General features: G+C 40.9%; 1 protein-coding gene across 1 annotated transcript in view; it reads left to right on the forward strand.

Annotated features, from left to right (window-relative positions):
* REEP5 (receptor accessory protein 5) overlaps window positions 1-24,053 on the forward strand; it is a 44,368-nt gene extending 20,315 nt beyond the window's left edge. The window contains exons 3-5 of the mRNA XM_007192101.2: window positions 6,311-6,449; window positions 16,672-16,840; window positions 21,645-24,053. Coding sequence (XP_007192163.1) covers window positions 6,311-6,449; window positions 16,672-16,840; window positions 21,645-21,694 — 358 coding nt within the window. The 3' untranslated portion in view covers window positions 21,695-24,053. The remainder of the gene's footprint in view (window positions 1-6,310; window positions 6,450-16,671; window positions 16,841-21,644) is intronic.
* Window positions 24,054-24,419: the final 366 nt, after the last annotated feature.

Below are 24,419 nucleotides of genomic sequence, written 5' to 3' on the forward strand. Positions count from 1 at the left end.
GGCCAGGCTTTGGGCCAGTGGTGAGAATGTGGCAGTAACTGTGGGCAGAGAGCAATGTAAGACCACAGTGCTCGTCTTTTGTGAATGTGTCCTTCCCAAACCCCTGGGAGTAGTTCTGAGCCCAAGGTCACTGCTGACACCTGCCATTTGAAGACAAGGTGGCACTAGAGAGATAGTGGCCCAGGACTGTGGAGAGAGTGGTGGAATTGCTGTCAGCTGCTGTTGGGACAGTTCCAGAGCTCCTCTAGGATTGAGCTTTTCTTCTCTCTTGGCTTCTCATTCATTGCTGGAAAGGGGTAGCCTCCCCTCTGGCTATAGCTGATGGGACCCAAATCAGTCATTTTGATTTTCTGTCCTAGAAATGACATGACGAAGTGGTACTGAAACTGGAACTTGGAGCTGGTGATTCTGAAACTTGGCTGTGTGTTAGGATCGCCTGCACATGTTCCTAAAAGCACATACCTGTGCTGTATGTGGTAGAGAGTTTGAGTCACTAGATCTGAAGAAGGACCTGGGCATGTATAGTTTTTAAAAGTTCCCAAGGTGGATGTGGATCATCATCTAAGTTTGAGAGCCAGTGGACCAGCAGCGGTGCCCAGCCTTTCTGGCACCAGGGACTGGTTTCGTGGAAGACAGTTTTTCCACGGACGGGGCGGGGGATGGTTCAGGCGGTAATGCGAGCGACAGGGAGTGATGGGGAGCGGCAGATGAAGCTTCAGTCGCACACCTGCTGCTCCCCTCCTACTGTGCGGTCCGGTTCCTAACAGGCCACGGACTGGTACCCAGTCCATGGCCTGGGGGGTGGGGCACCAACTCAGAATACCATCCTGTTCACTTTTTTTTTTAAATTAATTAATTTGTTTATTTATTTTTGGCTGCATTGGGTCTTCATTGCTGTGCGTGGGCTTCCTCTGGTTGGAGCGAGCAGGGGCTACTCTTCCTTGTGGTGCATGGGCTTCTCATTGCGGTGGCTTCTCTTGTTGCGGAGCACGGGCTCTACGCGCATGGGCTTTAGTAGTTGTGGCTCGCGGGCGCTAGAGTGCAGCCTCAGTAGTTGTGGCGCACGGGCTTAGTTGCTCTGCGGCATGTGGGATCTTCCCGGAGCAGGGCTCGAACCCATGTCCCCTGCATTGGCAGGAGGATTCTTAACCACTGAGCCACCAGGGAGGTCCCATCCTGTTCACTTCTAATGATCCCCCCACCTCAAGGAAGCAGGATAGAGGGTGGAATGGTCCTTTAGGAATCTGGATGTTGAGACTATGACCTTTTCTCCTGTTTGCTCTGTGCCCAAGTTAACCTTTCTAAGCCTTGATTTTCTCCAATAGAGGACTCTGGTCCCTTCCAAAAGTAAGATTATGAACTCCTTTTGTATTTATATTTATGCAATAAATATTTAATTTATTAGCTGCCCACTTAGCACCAGACACTTTGCTAAGTGCTGTGCAGTCGGGTAGTGAGTGGTTCTCCCAATTAGGAAAACAGCTTGGGATAGAGAAACAGACACAGGCTTTGTTGGAGTTAGTCTTGGGTGTAAACCCAGTCTCTGCTATTGCAGCTGGGTGCCCTGTCCATGTTATTTTTCTTCCCTAAGCCTCAGTTTCTTCCTCTCAAAAATGAGAATAACGTTACTTATTCCATAGGGCTATTCTCAAGGTTACAATAAATAATTTTTAGGTTCCTACCCTTCCCATTCTTTAGCTTTGCCACTTTGGCTAAAGACCAAAAACTACAAATGACCTTAAGGACAGAGATTGCATCTTAGGATTTCTTGAATCCCCTGTGTTGCCTGAAAAGTTGATACATCCTCATTCTGATACGTGAGTTGAAATACCATTTAGCATAGGTACATGGCAGTAGACCACATTATCAAAGAATCACCCACGTGCAGAGGGCCAAATTCGAAGGCTTCTCCACACCAACAAGCAATTCTCAGATGCCAGCAGAGAGTCCAAGAGTTCAACTCAGTTCTGACACTTTCTACCCGGAGATAGAATCAAATTCCACAGGTAAAGGGCTCAGTCCAACAAGACTGCCTTCCATTTCAGACACCAGTAACAAGCCCGGGTTGTTAACCTGTGCTTCTGACCAACTGGCTATAAATCAGAGGTCCCGACGTCCCCCTCTTCAGGTTCAATTAGAATGGCTCACAGAACTCAGGAAAACCATTTACTCACTAGATTACCAATTTATTATAAAAGGAAACAAATCAATAGCCAGATGAAGAGATACATAGGCGAGGTCCCAAACAAAGGAACTTTTGTCCTCATGGAGTTTGGGGTCCAGCACAGTGGCACAAGGAAGCATTGTGGTTCCCCAACGTGGAAGCTCTCTGAAAAGGGACAAAAAGCTGTCCTTTGGGGTTTTATGGAGGCTTCATTACATAGTCATGACTGACTAAATCATTGGCCATTGGTGATCGATTTAACCTCTAGCCCCCTCCCCTCCCCAGAGGTCAGCGATGCGACTGAAAGTTCCAGCCCTCTAATCACATAGTTGGCTCCAGGGACATCCAGCTCCCCTCCTTATGTGCTTTATAAAAGTCACCTCATTAACATAACAAAAGACACCTTTATCCCTCTCAACACTTCAGAAATTGCAAGGGTTTGGGGAGCTGTGCAGGAACATGGATGAAGACCAGATATATAGGAAAACTATATTTTGGTCTTTCGAATGACCAAATATATATTTTGCTTATAAATCACAATTTTGCATCCACTCATTTGGACAAGAAAGTATATACGTAAATAGCATTCAGGAAATCCCAGTATTAAGCTCTTTTCTTCTCTTGCCTCTTTGAGTCTTAGGTTCCTCAACTGTACACTGAGTGGGTTAGATTATCTTTTACGTTCCTTCTTGTTCTGACTAGCTTATGATGTTATGACATGTAGACACATTTTAAAAAATGAACATTGTGCTATTTTAAATTAAAACTCATTAAATGCTTCAATAATAGAAGTTCTATTTAAAAAATCTCTTTACCTTAATGAGACTCTGTGATCTTTTCCTGTCTTTTTTCCTGGGCCTTGCTTTTCTACAAAGTTGTGTTCAATATATGTGTTCAATTTTGAGTTCTTCCTACTTTTCAGTGTTACTATAGAGTGTTCCAAGTGTATCAACATGGAAACTTTTGAATTCATATTGTTGGTAAGTTAGGGAGCTTATTCCTTGAAGGACTGAACTTGAACTGTTAGAGTAGTTTTTCTGTTTTTGAATCTGTGGATCTTGACTAACATCTTAAAAATAATGACATAACAGTCTTCCAAGGCAATAGAAATAAAAGCAAAAATAAACAAATGGGACCTAATCAAACTTATAAGCTTTTGCACAGCAGAGGAAACCATCAACAAAATGAAAAGATAGACTACAGAATGGGAGAAAATATTTGCAAATAATACGACCGACAAGGGATGAATTTCCCAAATATACAAACAGCTCATACAACTCAATAACAAAAAAACAAACAACCCAATTAAAAATGGGCAGAACCTTACATAGACATTTCTCCAAAGAAGACATACAGATGGCCACTAGGCACATGAAAAGATACTCAACATCACTAATTATTAGAGAAACACAAATCAAAATTACAATGAGGTACCATCTCATACCAGTCAGGATGGCCATCATTAAAAAGTCCACACTGGGCTTCCCTGGTGGCGCAGTGGTTGAGAATCTGCCTGCCAATGCAGGGGACACGGGTTCGAGCCCTGGTCTGGGAAGATCCCACATGCCGCGGAGCAACTGGGCCCATGAGCCACAATTACTGAGCCTGTGCGTCTGGAGCCTGTGCTCTGCAACAAGACAGGCCGCGATAGTGAGAGGCCTGCGCACCGTGATGAAGAGTGGCCCCCGCTCGCCGCAACTAGAGAAAAGCCCTCGCACAGAAATGAAGACCCAACACAGCCATAAATTAAAAAAAAAAAAAAAAAAAAAAAAGTCCACAAATAACAAATGCTGGAGAGGGTGTGGAGAAAAGGGAACCCTCCTACACTGTTGGTGGGAGTGTAAATTGGTGCAGCCACTATGGAAAACAGTGTGGAGATTCCTCAAAAAACTAAAAATAGAGTTGCCATATGATCCAGCCATCCCACTCTTGGGCATATATCCAGATAAAACTATAATTGGAAAAGATACGCATATCCCAATGTTCATAGCAGCACTATTCACAATAGCCAAAACATGGAAGCAACCTAAATGTCCATCAACAGATGAGTGGATGAAGAAGATGTGGTGTGTGTGTGTGTGTGTACACACACACACACACACACACACACACACACACACACACACACACACACTGGAATATTACTCAGCCATAAAAAAGAACGAAATAATGCCATTTGCAGCAACATGGATGGACCTAGAGATTATCATACTAAGTGAAGTCAGACAGAGAAAGACAAATACCATATGATATCACTTATATGTGGAATCTAAAATATGACACAAATGAACTTATCTACGAAACAGAAACAGACACACAGAGAACAGACTTGTGGTTGCCAAGGGGGAGTGGGGGTGGGGAGGGATAAATTAGGAATTTGGGATTAGCAGATACAAACTATTATATATAAAATAGATAAACAACAAGGTCCTACTGTATAGCACAGGGAACTCCATTCAGTGTCTTGTAATAAATTATAATGGAAACGAATATTAAAAAGTATGTATGCATACACATATATATAACTGAATCACTTTGCTATACACCAGAAACTAACACAACATTGTAACTCAACTATACTTCAATAAAAAAATAATAATGACATAGAATGGAATTGAAAATATCAGTGGTTTCATAAATGTTTGTTTCAGTTTATATTTGTGTGTGGATGTGTGTTTGCTGGTTAGTCATGGACTGCTTTGGTTCCCAAAACTAAGACCTTAAGTGAAATATAACTATGTATCCCCTCTGCCCAGGATGGATGTGTAAGAAACAGTTTTTATTGTAGTGATAACTTTAAAAATCCACTTAAATATAAATAGGTAAACCATATTCTATACTAAATAAAGCACAGAGGGGAAAAAAACCTTACGTGAGAAGGGTATACATTTGTTAGTTCTTTGGTTCACATGGTTGCCTACGCTTTTCCTTTGGCCTTCTGTTACATCAGCTAGCTTCTACCTGAGGAAAGCTAAAACACAAACACAGTCCACATGTGAGAAGCCATTATTTTATAATTAGCTGCCTTCAATTCATTTTATGATTCTGTGTTTATTCTTGATGCTCAAAGCAGCATTCATTTCATCACTCCCTCCTCTCCTTTTCCTCATTAGCAGTCATCTCATTCAGCTATAACTTTTACCCCTTCGTCATCTTCTTAAAACACTCATGCAGGCACACACACCTACACCCACGGCTACTTCCAGTTAATTCAGAGGCTTTCTTAGGGGATGACTCAGCATGATTCATCAGCCTGTCTCTTTGTGAACCCGTGTTACCAAGTAGCCAATGTATTTTTAATAGTTAACCCATCGCATAGGCCAAACAAGATTCAGGTTTCTTCTAGTTTACTGTTGTAGTCCAGCTCAGGTACGATAAGTATCCAGGCATGTATCAGGATAGGATAAAAAATTATGGAATTGAGGTTTAGAATGAAGGGATTCCCAGGACTGGAAGAAATTCCTGTGATGCAGAAGTAAAAGAAGGTTATTTTAAATTTAGTTCTATTCATTTACAGGATGAATTTTGTTTAAGCATTAGTTGATACTGAGAAAGTCATATTATTAACCGATAAGAGGAGGAAAGGTCACAGCCTGAGGATCACGTAATGTCAGTCGAAACCAAATGGACACCATGATGTTTGTTTTCACCTCTTTGTAATGAAGTGTGTTGTGAACTTTGGACAGTGCCTAAACTATATTCCAGAAAGTCTTTTATGGAATGCCTACTCACCATGATGTACTTCAGTTATTAAAAGTGCATAAGAACTGAGTTACATGAGTGAATTATTGATATATCCCTAGTGGCAGGACCCCACTTGAGAGTGGGGATTACTCTAGTTCCCAGTCATTGGTGGTGTTTCCTGGAGCCTTGGTGGAGACTCAAGCAGAGTGGAGATCCAGGGGACAACTGGTGCTGGTTTCTCTGGTAACCAGAGAACTGGTAACAGGTAGTTATAATGGCTTGTCCTGACATCTCTACATTGCTGCCTGTTTTAATGTTGTACTTTTGCATCTAGTGACATGATGCATGCATTTGCCTGAGTTTCTCAGTTGGTGTTGGAGGGCAGCTGTGAAAGTATAATGTTTGAAAATGTCTCATTGAGATCTTATTACATGATACCCTTGCTTTTGTATTGCCTTTCAGAATTAAAGCGATAGAGAGTCCAAACAAAGAAGATGATACCCAGTGGCTGACCTACTGGGTAGTGTATGGTGTGTTCAGCATTGCCGAATTCTTCTCTGACCTCTTCCTGTCATGGTTCCCCTTCTACTACATGCTGAAGGTACGTTGGCTTTCCTGAACTGCCGTTTTCTTCCATCTGTGTTTTTGCTTTGCTCCCTACCCCTGAAATAAACTCCATCTCAGGACCTGTATACAAGCAATAGGAACAGATGCTTGAATGTTGGACATCTGTGGCTCTGCCTCAGATTAATAAACAGGAAGACAGGATTCAACATGTCTAACTTATTTTGTATATTGTCTTGGAAACAGCCAAAGCAATTGTATCTTTACAATGTGTTTGATAATAATAAAAGATGGAAATACTGTGAACTAGCTCAAGCATTGCTGTTTGCCAAGATCCTATCTTCATGCTCTGTTGTCTGTGTTTGATGCGTCAACATTGTAAATGTTACCAAGTCATCAATTATTCACAGTGGTGTGCTGGAGTCATTATTTCTGGAATAAAATACTTATTAATAGGTTTGGAAAAAGCAGATGTGAAACGGGCTCTCTGAGGAAGTCATTTTAATAACTCTAGCAGGTGCAGTAGTCTGGGATCAGCCCTGCCACGCCTTGTGTTTGCCAGAGAACTCGCCTTGGCTACTACTGTGTGAGGAAAGGGAGTAGGACGTTGAACTCGTCCCTAATGGCACCTGTATCAACTCCAGCCTTGGCCTCCAAGGCAAATGACGATGAAAAGTTTGCATCTTTTGATAGATAGAGTGGTTGGTTCTTTTTCTCTGAATGGGATGGACTGTCTTCAGTTGATTCCTCAGGTGTCTTCCGCGGAAGAGGCTTGCTTCCGGTTAGTTGCATAGGATGTAAATAGTTCCTCAGCTTCACCGACCCAGACTTCCCAAGCTGCCGAGGGTGGTGAGTCCAGATCTTATGAATTCTGGGTCTTCTTCTTTTCCCTCATACTCTTATGTATTTGCTTTAGTAAGAGTTACACATGACATAGTTTAAAGACTCAAATAGCTCTGGAAGAGTTTTGAAGATCTGCACTCCTGCCCCTTATATTGCCCTTCCTTAAAAGCAACCGCTGTCCCTTCATTTATGACAGATTATTTTCTCATTTACCTCTGTTTCTAAATAATATCCTTGTTTAGTTACCTTTTAATTTGTATGTTTTACACGTTAGCTCTTTTATTTATTTATTTATTTATTTGACTGGGCCAGGTCTTAGTTGCGGCATATCTGCAAGATCTAGTTCCCTGACAAGGGATAGAACCTGGGCCCCCTGCATTGGGAGCACGGAGTTTTAACCACTGGACCACCAGGGAAGTCCCTACACATTAGCTCTTGATTCCCACCAGAAGATAAGGATTTGGCTTTCTTTCCTCCTTCCTTAAGCACTGTTTAGTTGGGCCATATAGTATATATATAATGTACATGCAGTGTTAACTGCAGTTTTTTAGTTTCCCTGGAATCAATAATTGTTTCCTTATTTCTATATTTAGGCCTATTTTGAGTGTCCTTGTTGTTTTAATTTGTCCTAATGTCTACATTTCTATTAACTTGCTTTTTAAATTTTCTATCTAAAAAAATGTAGTTACAGGAAATTAGACAGCAGAAGCTCTGTCATCCTTTGGCCTCCTTCCCCACAGCCGCCACCACGTTGATATTACCTTGATTTTTAATTCTTGGTAATTATGGATATATTTTTTCTTTTCCTCTGGCCTTACCTATTTTTCAAACATATTTATTTGTATTTTCCTTCTTTCTGGGAGATTTTCTCAATCCAATCTTCCAATTTTCAGTTTTGTTCCATTCTGCTGTTTATGCCATACATTGTGTTCTTATTTCAGCTGTTATATTTTTCATACCTAGTAGTTTTGCTTGGCTCTTCCCTATGTTTTCTTGCTCTTCTTTCATGTCGCTGTATTTCTTTTAGTATAGCTGTTTTTAAATTCTTGGTCGTTCACTTCTAAAATTTCTGCTGCTGATAGAATCTGTAGTTGATTGTGTTGTCTCTGTTTTGAACTGGTTGTACTTTTCAAATACCTTGTTATTTTGGCCTGTAAGTTCCTTCTCCTCCAGGAGTATCAGCTATTCCATCGGGTGTTAGAATGGAGGAGGCCACACCCTGATCCATGCTAGTCCATAAGCTCAGGGTAGGGGTGTGTGAGTCCTAGGGTGGGGACTCCCAGGCAGCAGAAGAGCCACAGGTGATTACCCTTCCCCCACTGAACAGCTCCTCAGGTGCAGGTGTCACCCTTTCCTCCCCAAGCAGCGCTAGAAGCAGCTGCTCCTAAGTTGGAAGTCACAGCTCTAGGGGTTGGAGCAGGAGGGCTTGAGGAGGAACTGCCCTGGCTACTTAGTCCCTAGCTGTTCTCCCCAGCGCCTCACAGGGCAGGACTTCTATGCCAAAACCTCTGTTTTAGAAGAAGTATAGGAGAATGTTTGTTAACTTGGAGGTATAGAAACTAGACAGAAATTTCTATATGACAGTGGGCAGTATAAGCAAAGATAAAATCATGACAGACTAGGAGGATGTATTTACAACACTTACACCAGGTAAGGAATTAATATCCAGAATATATAAAAACATTTACAAGTAAGAAGAAAAGGAGAAAAATGAACAAAGGTTATAAATAGACATTTCACAGAAGAGAAAAAAATATGAGTAGTCAGTGATCTGGGAAATGTGAGTTAAAATAGTGAAATACCATATTACATTTAAATACCTGCTCGTTACATTGGCAGGTATTTAAAAGGTTGAGAATATCTGGTATTGGTGAATACATTGGGAAATGGATGTGTGGTGGTAATGCTATAAATTGGAATAGCCTTTTTAAAGGAGGCTTTGACAGTTTCTTGTCAAAATGAAAATGATACTCTAGCAATTCTAAGTATCCATCCTAAGGAAATATTCACCACGCATAAGAGAGCTGCATAAGGACATTTGTTGCAGCATTTTTGGTTATAAATAAAAATTATAAAAAAAAAAAACCCTGCAGGATCCGTCAACTGATAAATGGTTAAATGAATTAATAGTACATCCATACAAGTTAAATGAAATGAAATGGTCCATTTGTAGAGATATAGAAATTTTGCATAATTCATTAATTATAAAAAATTATAGAATATTACAGTATGAAACCACTTACGGTTAAAAAAAAGAAAAGCTAAATAGTTTAAAAGCTTAAATGAAAACATGGATATTCTCTTAATTTTGAATGCTGTTACCACAGAACGCCTTTAACATAGCTGAAAATTTTTCCTTCAAAACAAATGGGAAAAAAATTGGTCTGTGGGAAGATTTAAGATTCCAGAGATTGCTGGATTTTTCGTGTGCTTTTGTTATCCAAAGATATTTAGCACTTATAAAAATAATTTTATAATCTTTAATTTGAATGTCCATATTTTAAACTTAAAATATTTTTGAACCCCTTAATAAGATCCATCTAACGGCAGTGACATCACATTGCGGTCTCTAACAAAAGGAAACTGGGCTTTTGCCTTGGGCCCCACTGCTCGCCCTGAACAGTATCCCGTCCGCAGAACCACTCACACCAGTATCTGACCTCAGACTTCTGAAACACAAGCCCGACTTCAGCCTGCTCCTGATCGCCTCTGCTAATGGAGGCCCCTTGAGGTAGAAAGTATCCAGAATAAAAGATAATCACCAAGTCATTTATATTTGATTTTGAAGTACATTACAAAAATTGCTTTGCAACAAATTTTCCTCCCTAACAGTAAAACAAATGCACATCCATTAGTAGTGAGCGTCCAGCTGTTTGATGTCACGGCATCCAGAATGAGAGAGTGAATTTACCGCATATGTTCCAAATAGATAATATACTTGAGATGATTAAAAATTGATTATGCTGTCAATAAAAATGATTTCTTCCTGCATTAGTGGCGTATTCTGAGTGGCTTCAGTGAACTGACTGAGAAAAGGTCTCTGAATTGCAGAGTGTGTAGGAGAATATCCCATTTTAAGGACTAACATAGATCTTACCTGCGCCATTGCTACAATCACAAGGTGATTGTGTGGGAGGATGAAAAGGAGACCTGCAACTAAGGCCATGTTTACTATTTTATCTTTTGCAGAATTAGTATTGTTGGCCTTTTCCCCCCATTTTTCTAAAGCAGCCTATAAGATTGCAGGAATATAAGAGGAACCAATGATTAGGCGTCAAGGGTTAGTCGAGAAGATACTGTTCAATGTATTGAGCTAGAAAAAGTGGATCCTGCCTGTTCAGAGCTTTGCTCTGAGGTCCATCTTTGAACAGAAGGTTTAAAAATAAATGTATTTATTTAAAAATAAATTTTTTCTCTGATTGTGAAAGTAGTGTATTTCTCTATTCAGCAGATATTTATTTAGAACCTCTATGTGCCAGAATCTGTTCTAGGTCAGGGGGATTTTGGTGAATAAAACAAAATCCCTGCTGTCATACTGTTTGCATTTGTGTTGTGTGTGTGTGCATGTGTGCTGGGGCATGTTTTAGATAGGGAAGAAAATAGTATTTGGAAGACTACCACTGTTATCATCTTAGGGTAGTCTTCCTTTTTTTTTTTTTAACGTGCAGATAAATTGCTTGATGTAAGACCGTTGTTACTGTCTTAACCATCGATGTATGGTTGAAACCATATATATCAGGGGTCCCCAACCCCCAGGCTGTGGACCAGTACCAGTCCGTGGCCTGTTGGGAACCGGGCCACAGAGCAGGAGGTGAGCGGCGGGCAAGCAGGCAAAGCTTCATCTGCCGCTCCCCGTTGCTTGCATTATCACCTGAACCATCCCCCCGCCCCCCCCCCACCCGCAGAAAAATCGTTGTCTTCCACGAAACTGGTCCCTGGTGCCCAAAAGGTTGGGGACCACTGATATATATGATATATGATTCTATAACTCACTTTTTTTCAATTAACACAATATTATGAGTATTTTCTCGTTCAATATTCTTTGACATAAATGTCTAATCCATTATAGATAATAACTTATTCATTCCCCAGTTAATAGACATTTAGGACATTTACCTTGCTATTTTTTTTTTTTTTTTTTTTTTAAATTTATTTATTTATTTATTTATGGCTGTGTTGGGTCCTCATTTCTGTGCTAGGGCTTTCTCCAGTTGCGGCAAGCGGGGGCCACCCTTCATCGCGGTGCGCGGGCCTCTCACCGTCGCGGCCTCTCTTGTTGCAGAGCACAGGCTCCAGACACGCAGGCTCAGTAATTGTGGCTCACGGGCCCAGCCGCTCCGCGGCATGTGGGATCCTCCCAGACCAGGGCTCGAACCCGTGTCCCCCGCATTGGCAGGCAGACTCTCAACCACTGCGCCACCAGGGAAGCCCTACCTTGCTATTTTAACTAATGCTACAATGAATATCTTTGCACCTCATCTTTACTCTCATTTGAATCATCTTCTAGATTTGTTTTTAAAACAAGGTTGAATAAACTTTGGCAAGTTGAAGTCCTGATCCAGACCGTCACCTGTATTGTTTCACCCATTGACAGAGAGCATAACATTTCTCTTCTTAACTTTGTAGGAGGCAAAAAAGATAGAAAAATCTTCCCCTTCCCATGTTCGTTTTTACCTTTCATTTGTGCATGCTGAGCAGTCTGTTTTAACTTTAGCCCATGACTATTCTCGTGGCTATGTTGCAAAGGCTTCCCAAAGGCTTCTGTTTCTGATCAAGTGATTGCAGCATACCAGGAAGTCAGTGTTGAAATACATTTTTTTCTGACATTAACTCTCAGTTCTCACCAGGCTAGTCCCAAACCGTGCATATTAAGTGTATCCCTACCTTGGAAATACCTCTTCTAGGGGAAAATTGAGTAGTGACAGCATTAGAGTCATAGACAGAATTATCTGGCCTGTTGTAATTTGTAATTTAAGGATTTAGTGTGTCAGTGCTAATAGTGCCGAGAGTTGAGTTGAAATGGCGTGCCCGGACTCTTTGTCTGAACTCTTTGTCTGAGTGGGCTTGTGTTTGCTGTTGGAAGTATCGTCAGCTGGCACTTTGAGGGCAGCTTGATTAAAAGGATGGCCAGATCTGTGTAGCTCAGGGTACTCCTCGGCTGTAGAATAGTTACATAGATTAAGAAAAGGGAGTTGTAAAAGCTGGTGGCTGAATATCACCTTGAGAGTTGAATAGTAATTAACTTTATTTTTAATACAAGAAAGTTACTTCATATGAGAACTGGAAAATGCTCACGATGTAGGTAAAGAGCAGTAATTATTTTATTGTCTCAAGACGATAGCTAGAGGGTACCAGAAGGAACTAACTGAACAGCCTGGAGAATAGCCTATAAAGTTAATCACATTGCAGAGGTACAGAAATGTAGACTCTTGGCTCTGGTCCTGTCTGGTAGCCATGCTAATTCATCCAGAAAAGGTGAATGAATCAGCTTTTCTGGGTTGCTGAAGGGCTGTTATCTGCATAGGCAGGTAATATTTCAGAGATTTTTCAACAACAGTAAGAACTGTAGGACGTGGTAATACTACTACTATCTTGTACGTTTTTTAATTTGTGACTTTCCTAGAAATCCTGCAGAAGAGAAAATCGACTCTTAGAGAGGTTGTTTGATTTACCTAAAGTCATAGAACAGATACCAACTCTCCTGGTTCTTAACCCAGTGAGTCATTTCTACTTCACCTTGAGGCCTGTGGGCATGTGTGTCTACATCAATAATCCATTCCTGACAATTAGATATTCTACGTAGGAATACGAGCCAGGAGACTATTTCTTACAATTTTAAACAGTAACAATTAAAATGTATTACATGTCAGTTTAAAACTCCATGCCAATTTCCTAAATATTAATACAGCAAGATGCCCCTGTATAAATAACAACTATATTGGATGTTAGATGCTAAAAACTAAATCCACATAGTTCCTGCTCTCCAAATAGTTAATACAGTTGGTGGGAAACTATTGCTTTGTTTGCAGTAAGTAGTACATGGCATGTCCCCTTGGACGCTGCATTCTCTTCAGAATGTCCACACAGAATCCCGGTGTTCTGTCAAGAATGTAACTTTTCCTTTTCCTGTGTATCATTTTATTAAGTTTTAGGTGTGTGTGTATGTATTAGCGTTACCTATATAAGCAGCCGATGGAGGGATTTCCCTGGTGGTCCAGCGGTTAAGACTCCGCGCTTCCACTGCAGGGGGCGCGGGTTCCATCCCTGGTTGGGGAACTAAGATCCCGCATGCTTTGTGTGTGGCCGGAAAAAAAAAAACCCAAAAAAACAAATGATGGAAAACATGAATGTTTGGATACTAAAAACCACAGGGAAATGTTAACTAGAGAGATGGTCTCTAGGGTCTGCCTGTTAATAACCTGGCTGTAAGCAGAGGACATTGAAGCTAAAGCCAGTGAAAACTGCAGTCACACTTAGTTCTGTGCTTCGGGTTAATGCAAATGTGCAGTTCAGAAAACCAGGTTTCTCTGGCGTATCTTCACAAGGATGGCTGGCCAAGCCCAGTGTGTGCTGGAGCAGAGTCACTTGGAAAACTAAAAGTAACTGTGGAGCTACACACACACACTAAAGACTGAGGATATTTCAAGGAATTGGCTTCATTTAAGAGCTTGGACCTGTAACAGAAGGTCTTACTTGCCACTGTGTGTCTGTGCGGGCTCACTGGAGTTTTGGGTGGTTGCACGTACAGCTGTAGTGAGACTACGAGATGGCCAGTCTGAATCTTTGCCCTTCCACTTCCTACTGCCATGCTTTCCCATCCTTTGCTTTCCTAACTCTGAACATCCCATTTTCAGTAAATGAGTTTTGGAGTCTGTCACACGTAAGGGGTGGGAGAGGTAAAGAGAGGGCTGGCTTAAAATCATAACTTGGAGATTATGGCAATGAATTGCATTTGGCTGAATTGTCTGATATGGAAAGCAGGCAACCTTTTGGGAATACATGGAGAAAATTTTGTCTGTAGCTGTTAATAGTCACTGATTCTACTTATTATTTTATGTTGTTTTCTAATATAGTTTGGCTTGAATATTTACATTTTAAAATACATTGTTTTTTTATAAATTACTTTCACTTTGTTTTTTCTTTATATTCCAGTTAGAATACTGTTTTTTTTTTTTTTTTTTTTGTAATTGTGTATGTAAGTATGTCATGACTTTGCATTTCATTTCAGGTAGTAAAAGGAGAGGTAAGAACAAAATAATTGTTTAAAAAGGGTGTATGTTGGTCCTGGGATTTGATTTTACCTGGCTTAAAGCTCTAATGAGGTAGCTTGTTACTGTTTCATGGATGTTGGTAGAAGACACAGTATTCTTGGGATAGGGACAGAGCCTTACTATGCTAGATGCTCCAAGTGTTTCTTATTTTCTTACAAAATCTGTATGAGGTAGATATTTTAAAATTTCTATTAATATTTTTTTTTTTATAGAGTCAAAACAGACTTAAGCAATTAGGTAACTTGCACAAGGTTTTCCCAGCTAGTGAGAAGACTGGAACCAGCTTTTCTGAGCCCAGTTCTCTTACCTTTATATACTGTAGTATACAATTCTCTTAGTCCCCAGTTTGTTGGGTAGAGAGATCTGTGTATATCTTAAGATCAAGATTTTAAATTTTGTGTATTTTGCTTTGTATTCTTACTGATTTCTAGTTTTTTGATATATCAATTTTTGATGGAAATGTTAAAAATCGATTGTGGATTTTGTCCATTTATCTATATAATTCTGACTTTCAAGTTTATGCATTTCAAAGCTATATTGGAAGTGATATATAATTATAAAAATTAAAATTATATAATTGTAAATATAAAAAACACAAACCTATATATATTTACGTATTTCAAAGACATATAGGTTCAGGCAAATTGTTCTCCTTGACTAACTATTTTCCTTCTTTATCACTGTTTACTTATTTTGCCTTATGTTTATGTACTATTAATATTACTATAATATATGAGCTAATTTGAGAGTTGGTATTTGTCAGATACATCTTTGTTCATCTCCTTATTTTCAGTGTTCCTAATTGGTTTTACCTTTGGTGTGTTTCTTATCAGAAGCATATAGCCATAGTTTGTTTTTTTAAAATCCAGTCTGGTAACCCCTGTCTTTTGAAAGCTCGCCCTCCGACCCTAATCTGTTTAGAACCTGCATTTTGTTTTGTATTTTGAGTGTCATAGAAGTTCAAAGTGTAATGGAAATTTCTCAGAGCCAACGTGGTACTGCTGGGGTGAGTTTTGGGCACAAATGTGTGCATTTTAACTCAAGCTCTCTGTCATTAGTAGTAGCCCCTTAGCAGGTTTGCATCTCTAGAGCAAACTTAAAAGACCATCTTAGAAAGGAACGTAGCTTCTTGATTATTTGAATACATTCTTTGGTTTGGAATAAAAGGACTATAGAAATAAATATATATGGCATAAGAAGTTGAAAGGTTTTTACTTTAAGGAGAAGTAAAAACTACAGATTTGGAATCTCAAGAAATGACTTCTGTTTTTTATAGAGTCACCTATGCTGTGTGGAATACAATATAGTTAGAAGCTTTTAAGCTGAAAGAACACAGTATGCTGTTTATCAAACATTCTAGGGAAATGAGCATATCATTCTGAATGTTCCCTTTTTTGCTCATTCATTACATTATAGCGGAATAAATTGCTTGGACAACTTAAAGTGCTGAGTTATGTATCATTTGAATAAACAGTAAAGGTTTTTTCAAAGTAAACATAGTGTGACAGTTCTTGTTGTGTAAGTGTTTAGGGTAGAACTCTTGTCAATTTTTCATCTCAATAGCAAAATAGAGCCATAAAGGAAGAGTTAAGAATAATATCTACATTCAAGGTGAAAGATGATGAACAGCTGACTGTAAAGATTCCTTGAAGGCTAAGATCTACCCAAAACTGAGATCCCACTAAGGGAAGAATTCAAGAATGGCCAGGGTATTTTTTTCTATAACAGGATGAATAAAGGTGACAAACTTACTGAGGTAAGCCTGTTGAGAACAAGCCTCATAGATACCTACGTGGACAGGGTTTACACACACAGATAAATACTATTTTTTTAATTGATTAAGAGTTATAATTAATAAAAGTCTCTTGTAACTCTCAACTAAAAAGTGGTCCAAGTTAGGAAGGAAGTTAAGCTGCTGGACTTGGTGTGTTTTGCCTTTCTTTTGTCAGTCTCAGCTTTTCCTTACTAGGTCATTATTTGTCATGTTTTTTCCATCTAAGAAAAGCGCACCTGTATCCTGCAGGAAACACTGGAAATGCTGTTGGGGCAAATAGCAGAGGCAGTGCCATCCCCAGAGTAGTGGTGGCAGCGTGTGTCGTCAGATGCCGCTGCCCTCTGTCACCATGCTGCCTCTCCTCTGTGCAGTGCGGCTTCCTGTTGTGGTGCATGGCTCCCAGCCCGGCCAACGGAGCGGACCTGCTCTACGCGCGCATCATCCGTCCTTTCTTCCTGAAGCACGAGTCGCAGGTGGACAACGTGGTGAATGACTTGAAGGACAAAGCCAAAGAGACTGCAGATGCCATCTCTAAAGAAGGTATGGCCCGGGGACAGCTGATTCAGCATGTGAGAGGACATGGGATATACTGAGCCCACATAACAAGCTTCCTCACTTCGTGTCCTATAACCTTTCCTCAGCCGTGTGCCAGGGCTAGTCTGGGATTTCTTTCCCAAGACTTTGCCTGTTGCCTTTACTTTTCCCGACATTCTTCTACCATGTCACATAAAACACATCATTCGGTCAGCACATTAGGAAAAATGACTTTCCTTTGGTGGGTAGAGATTTCAGAGAGTCATCTGTATTTATACACAAGTGCAGTCTCTTTACTTCATTTCAGGTTGAACTGCTTAATATGCTGTTCACACTGCTTTTGTTAGAGGGCCAAGAGAATGCCCTCTCTCTCAGCTCTCCTGATCCTTTCATTCAAATACTTATTTGTTGAGGTGCTTAATATGTGCCAAGCATGTTCATAGCACTGGGCATGAACCAGGGAACCAGACAGACCAATGGCCCATAGTGAACTCATGAAGGTTACAATCTTGTTGAGAGAGAGAGAGAGACAATACCATTGAAAAGCAAGTTATATGGCATACTTAGCAGATGATACAGAGAAAAATTAAGCAGATAGAAAGATAGGGAGTGCCAGGGGCTGAAGGGAAGGTTACAATTTTAAATAGAGTGATGTAGCAAATCCTCACAAAGAAGGCTCTACTGAGTCAAAGTTGAAAGTGTTAAGGGTAGGAACCATGGGGAAGAAAGCTCCAGATAGAAGAAATGGCATGTGCAAAAGCCGGGAGCGGGCAGAGTAGGATTGGTAGGGGGTGATCTAGAGGGAGAGTTGAAGGAGACAAGGTCAGAGAGGTTGGGGAGTGGAGCTGGAAGAGGACAGATCATATAATGCCCTCCAGGCTGTTGTAAGGGCTTTGGCTTTTATTCTGCGTGAGATGGGCGTGAGATGGGGTGCCACTGGAGAACTGTGAGCAAAGGAGCAACATGATTCGTCCTCTGTTGGAACAGGCTTATGTTGGCCACTGTATTAGGAATAGACTGAAGGGGGACAAGAAGGAAATCAGGAGACCAGTTAAAAGGTTATTGCGGTGATCTGGCTGAAGATGGTGGTGGTGGCTTGACTTGTTTGTAGTGGTAGCAGTAGGAGGTGAGAAGTCAGATCCTTGATATGTTTTGGAGTTAGAACCAGTAGGATTTGCTTATGGATCAGGCATGGAGTACGAGAGAGGAGTCAAGGACGAGGCCAAGCGTTTTTAGCCTGAACACATGGAAGGATAGAATTGCCACTGAGCTGGGGAAGACTGGGTATTAACAGGTGTAGAGGGGAAAATAAGGAATTTAGTTCTGGACATACCTTTGTGTCTCCTGGGTACATGGAGAAGTCGGCACAGCCAGGTGGATATGGATGTTGAGAGTTCAGGAGACAGGGCAGGGCTAGGGATAGAAATTTGGTGGGGGTGTTACTCACATATGGACAGTATAATAAGCATGAGACTGGATGAGATCACAAGGGAGTGAGTGTAGTTAGAAAAGAGGAAGTCTGAGGCCTGGGCCCTGTGGCCACCAATATTTAGAGATTGAAGAAATGAGAAGCAACCAAAAAAGCAGACTGATAAGGACTGGCCAGTTGAGCAAGCAAGAAAGCTCGAGACTGTGGTATCCTTGGGGCCAAGTGAAGACACTGTTTCAAAGAGGAGGGAGGGGTCCGTGGCCACATGGTGCAGACGGGTCAAGGAGGATAAGGGCTGAAAACTGACTCTTGGATTTAGCAGTGAGGAAGGCGCTAGTGGTCTTGACAAAACAGAGTTTGTGGGGTGGCGAGAGCAAAATCCTGATCAGAATGGATTTTATGGGAGGAAGGGCATGAGAGAACGTAGATTAGTCTTTTGAGAAGTTTCCCGCAGAGAGGAGTAGAAGAATGGGGCTGTAACTGGAGGAAGGTACTAGGGTCCTGAGGATGTTTATTTCTTTTTCTTAAGGTAGAAGAAACAAAGTAGGTTTGAAAATTAATAGGAATGATCCAGTAGAGAGCAAAAAAATGATAGGAGTGAGAAGGTGAATTGCTGGAGCTCTGTCCTGGAACAGACCAGAGGAGACAGGGTCTAGAGTACAAATAGAGGGATCGGTCGTAGGAGCGGGAACAGTTTAGAATTATAGGAGGGGAATCAGTGTTGATGGGTGAAGATGCTGGTAGCTGAGCGTATGTGATGGTGAGAGCTTACAGAAGTGATTTTCTCATCACTTCAAATTCCTCAGTAAACTAAGAAGAAAGAAGGTCAACTGAGAGAGGGTGGGGAAGGAGGTGATAGAAAGGGGAGATGGTATAAAATAGTTACTTAGGACGAGGGTCAGCAAGCTTTTTCCGTAACGGGTCACATAATAAATACTTCAGCTTTTGCCGGCCGTCAGGTCTCTGTGGCATCTACTCAACCCTGCCATTGTTGCTTCACGCAACACGCAGCCAGAGGTGACACGGTGACCAGTGAGTGTGACTGTAGTGTGCTGGCCGCTCTAAGACAGGGGAGAGTGGATGGACTGGGTCAGTGTCGTGTGATCGCCAGGGGGCATTAGAGGCTCACTGGAGGTTTGTGTTCCTGAACTTACAGTGAGGCCGCGTAGTCTGCTTGTGTCTTCTTTCCCAGCCACATTTCCAGCTGCGTGGGTGCAGCTGTGGGATAGATGGAGAGCTGCGTCCGGGTTGACTTGGTTAAGTAGGAACTCTGAAGGGGGATCTAATGAGTGGTTCATGTTTGATGGTGGAGGAGGGAAGTGAGGACAAAAGGGAAGTGAGGAACAGTGAAAGGGGCGATAGAATCGATGGATTATACAACCAGGTGGCGGGGGAAGAACTCGGAGTCAGGAAAATAGAGGGAGCGGGCTGCAAAGATAGGAGGTGATGGTGGATTGGGACGCTCGGCACTGAGACCAGAAAGGGGCAGCCATTACTGGTTGTGATAGTGAGGACGTGAGGTAGGCTGGAGCAGGTAGGGTGGAATGTCAAGGTTATTGGAGGGGAGGAACCAAGAGGCCAGGATACTGGAAGAATATCGTAATCACTGATAATTAAAGTAAGAGTAGTGCTAGAGAGTGATATTAAGTTTGGAGGTAAAATCTTAAAGAAATGAGGCAGCACAGCCCAAGGGTCAGCGGACTGGAAAAAGAAGGGCAAGTGGGAAAGATAATCTGATGACATGAGATTCTGAACATGGCCCTGAAGAACAAAGGGCGCTTTCTGGACCTCCAGACCCAGTAGTACCAGGGTCATGGAAGGAAAAAACAGCCGACACTTGAGAAAGCAGTGTCCTTAGGGGACAGCCAGGTTTCTGTAAAAGCAACAAGGTAAAGGACACATTCAGAGAAATGGATGAGGATAGAGGAGATCTCGCTAATGATGGGACTTAAATTCCAGAGGGCACAGTAAGGGTTTTAAAAAGTGGAGAATGGGCATAGAATTAGAGAATTAAAAAAAAAAAAAAGTTCTACAATAATGAGAAAGTGGGAGACAAGAGGTGACCTGGCCCCTGGGGAAGGAAGATCCCCCAGACGGTCCCCCAGCAGCTGTGTGTCCCAGCAGTGGTGTGCTCTCCCCTCCCCCCCATCACAGGCCGTTCCCTCCCGACGCTTGCTCCTGGGCACATGGCTCCAGTCTCCTTCAGAATGTTTTTTACAGTTTCTTCACATCCTCCCACGTTGGGATCGCCAGTTCCTTTTTAAGAGATTTCTTAACTGTTCCTCCTTGCTCTTAGCCTAACCAGCAACCTCTGATGATGTCATTTCTGTCTAGTTTGCCCACATTTCTTAGTCTTTGATTCTCTCAGATCTCAGTACTCTGAAATCCGATTTTACTTTGATACATTCCTAAACAGAGGTGTGAGAATGAAAATAAGTTAAGAGGAATTTAGGTGCTGACACATTTTAGACTTTTCTCCGAGTTTCTGGATTCTCCAAAAAGGACATTTTTGCAAAAGGCTAGTTAAGAGAGAAGCTGCAGTTTCTGTGTAAACTTTGTTCAGCAATTTTAGTTGAGTGAAGGGAGAGCAGCTGTCAGGCAGCTGGTGAACAAGGAGGGTCTCCTTGGCTGGCATTCCCCTTGGGGCTCCATCAAGAACAGCTGCAGTTTGTGGAATCTCAGGAGGCCTGGAGGCTTCCAGAACACTCCCCGCTGCCCCATCACACATATCACACTCGTTCTTACAGCACATTCCAAGCCACTTGGTAATTAGGCAGGGTAGGCGGGGCTTAATCTCCCACAGATGTAAGAATATTTTCCTGATGAATGTAGCTTTGTGCCACGAACTTGAAGACTTACAGCAAACTCTTCCCATCATACAAGGAAATGGTGGCACAACGATAGAACATAAACATGCATATAAGTATTCCGTCATTTCTTGATTCGGGGAATGATGATTTTCTCTGATTTTTGTCACTAAGGCATAGACAGCCGACCCTGTTGTCATCAGATTGAGACATAGTGAAATTGTACAGGTGAGCACCCAGACACAAAGGAGAATTTCTTGAATGTACAGGGGACACTATACGCTCAAGGAATCTCTACTTCTTGTGATACTTAAAGGACAGAGGGCAATGGCTTAGGTGACAGTCACTACAAGGGGGCTAGGCCAGACGACCTTCAGTAACTCTGCTCAGGTACTCAGGATTTGCCCTTGAAGAGGTCTCTTGTCCATTTCCGGGAAACTCTCCTAGCCCTGCCCACGAACCTCGGTATGTTCTCATCTGAGCATGAGTCATTCAAGTTGTTAATCTAGTAGCTACATTAGGCACAGAACCGCATTGCAAGTAGCTCTGATGTAATTTTCTTTCCTCCTAACAGCCAAGAAAGCTGCTGTGAATTTACTGGGTGAAGAAAAGAAGAGCACCTAAATCACTGACTGGATGAAACCTTTCTGCCCTCTCTGTACCTTCCTTTTAGAGCTTGATGTTATATTAGGAACTGTGGTATAATCATTTTAATAATGTTGCCTTGGAAACATTTTTGATATATTAAAAAAAGGAATGTGTAAGTTTTTTTGCTTACTTTTACTGTCTGTATACACAGGGAGCATTTAAATTTAATGTAATGGGCAGTGTCCAAGTTTTTGGAAAGTACATTTTGCCTCTGGGTAGGAAAAGACATAACGTCACCATCCTGCAGGAAATATAAACTTAAAATTATATATCCTACAGGCTTTGTACTTCAGTGGGCTCTCTCTGCATGCATTTTCTCTGTACTTTTAGGATACTCTATAACGGTCTACTTCATGTAAAGTACAATTTTGTATTAAATGTTTTTGATGTATTTGTGCATACACACGCATAGGGAAGTGTTACTGTCTGTGCATAATGCTCATGGGGAGCTCCTGCCGAAGGCTGAAGGTTCCACTGTGCTGGTGTGATCTGAATAATACTTCAGAAAAGCAATACACATGAGTAATGTTTCATATGAACAGTTAAGTGATAAATGAGGCTGAACTGGAGGTTGGCCTGGTGGTTTTCCTAACATTGTAGCAGCTGAATACAAAAACAGCTTTGTAAAGCACAGTTGAGTGATAAATGGGGAAATGTACACACACACATCACAGCTCCCAGTTCTGTAGAACTACTAATATTGTCTTGTAGCTCTTTAAAAATTGGCTGATAAGCTTTCAATCTGTCTGTTTTTAAGATGCTATAGTGGAAACCATCCCTGGTTTCACCTTCTTAGCTGAATAATATATTGGTTTAGTCTTGTTTCTTTTCCAGTCTTTTTAAAAGCAGTTAAGGAACCTCCGGAGGCTTGCCCACTTCTGATTACATGTACATTCTTGTTTTTATCATTAGCAACTACATGCTAATGATGACACCAGGCTCTAAGAGCAATTCTCGGAGAAGAAAGGAAGTGTGATATAACCCATAATCCAGTTGGCAGTGGTTAAGACAAACGGCCTTCACCTTCTTTCCCTGGCCTTTATGGTCAAACATCAGACGCTTCCCTAGTTTACAAATCAGAATCATTTGTAGTCCATTTACACGCCTTCACCTTTATGCGTTATTTTGATAAACTGCATACAACCTCATAGTTTAAGTACAGAACACAAAGTTAAAATTAATGTCACTAGCTTGATTAGCCACATAGCTTATAGGGACCTTGACAACTTGTCTGTACTACAGAATCTGAGCTTTGCACCAACCATACTGCTAGGATGCTTCTGAATTAGACTAAACTGACCAAAACAAGAGCCTAACAAAACTAAAATTAAATATCCAGGCCTGTAAAATAGTTCTTAAAGCAAATAAAGGTGATTACGTCCCTTTTAGATAACAATTAGGTAAAATCATAATGATGTCTCATGAAATCATTTCTCATGAAATATCAAAAGATATCAAAAATAGGGCATAATATCACCCTAATATTATAATAATATGGATAATATCACACCCAATATTATAATAATATTTTTGGGGGGGGAATGTGATGATCAGGCATCTTATTAACCATACCTTAAAAAATAAAAACCTTTTAGAAAGCAAACAGAATTAGTTGTTATTGGAAGAAAATCAAGCCTTAGGTTAAAGATTAAAAAAAGTACCTCTAGGAGTATTTAAATCCCTTTCCCTGTAAATAAACTATGCTTTTCTTGGTGGCAGAAGAATGAAAATTAGCAACTTCTAGCTAATCAGAATATATAATCAGATTGTTAGTATACAAAATATGTAACTTTTAGTATACAAAGTATCAGGCAGGGTGGAGCATACAAGTTACTATTGCTCATAACTACTTACAGGCTAATACCAGTTTTAAAACTACTAAGAAAATTCTGAATGCAATTTTTTTTTTAAAATCCCTATAGCTTTATCCTACAGTGCCTTCTGTAAGAAATTTTAGTTACTCTTTTTGGCAGTCAACGTGTACATATTAATGTCAGGAGAACTTATGAGTTGAGCAATTCTGTCTCAGTTTAGTTTTCCCAAATAAGATACTGCCATGGCTAGAGAATTTGAAAAACTAATCGAGCCTGTGTCTAGCTATAAGACAAGCATTTGTTTATACATGAACGCTATTTCGGGGATATGTAAAGGCAAAGAATTCCTACGACAATTCTTCTCCTACTTAAGAGCTCCTGATTGACAATTACTGCTACTCTGGGGAGTCTTGTACCTACAGCCTGAAGAACATGAGCATAGCCTTTAAATAAGTTACCACCTATCCTGAAGATGTGATATAGTAAATGAAAATGGATGTAAATAAAATTCCGTTATCTCATTGAGCTGTTTTAGTTCATTTTATTTGATGGGGCTTAAAAGAAATCTAGAATAATTTAAGCAAAATCTTAAGTAAATACAGATAAGTGAACCTTAAACACTGCTGTTTATTGACCCCATTCCTCACCTGGCCTGTAATTTTCCCCCGGTGGTAACTACCTGTCAGAGGAAAGACTTTCCCTAAAAACATACCAACCAAAAAAAGAGTTTCTACCAGTAATTAGCATTAGATGTAGAGGAAACATAAACTACTCTTGACCTTTGAAATAACACAGGTTTGAACTGCACGGGTCCATTTACATACGGATTTTTTTCAATAAATACATACTACAGTACTACACGATCTGCGGTTGATTGAATATCCAGT

Source organism: Balaenoptera acutorostrata, chromosome 2, assembly GCF_949987535.1.
Source record: "Balaenoptera acutorostrata chromosome 2, mBalAcu1.1, whole genome shotgun sequence".
Taxonomy (NCBI): Eukaryota; Metazoa; Chordata; class Mammalia; order Artiodactyla; family Balaenopteridae; genus Balaenoptera; species Balaenoptera acutorostrata.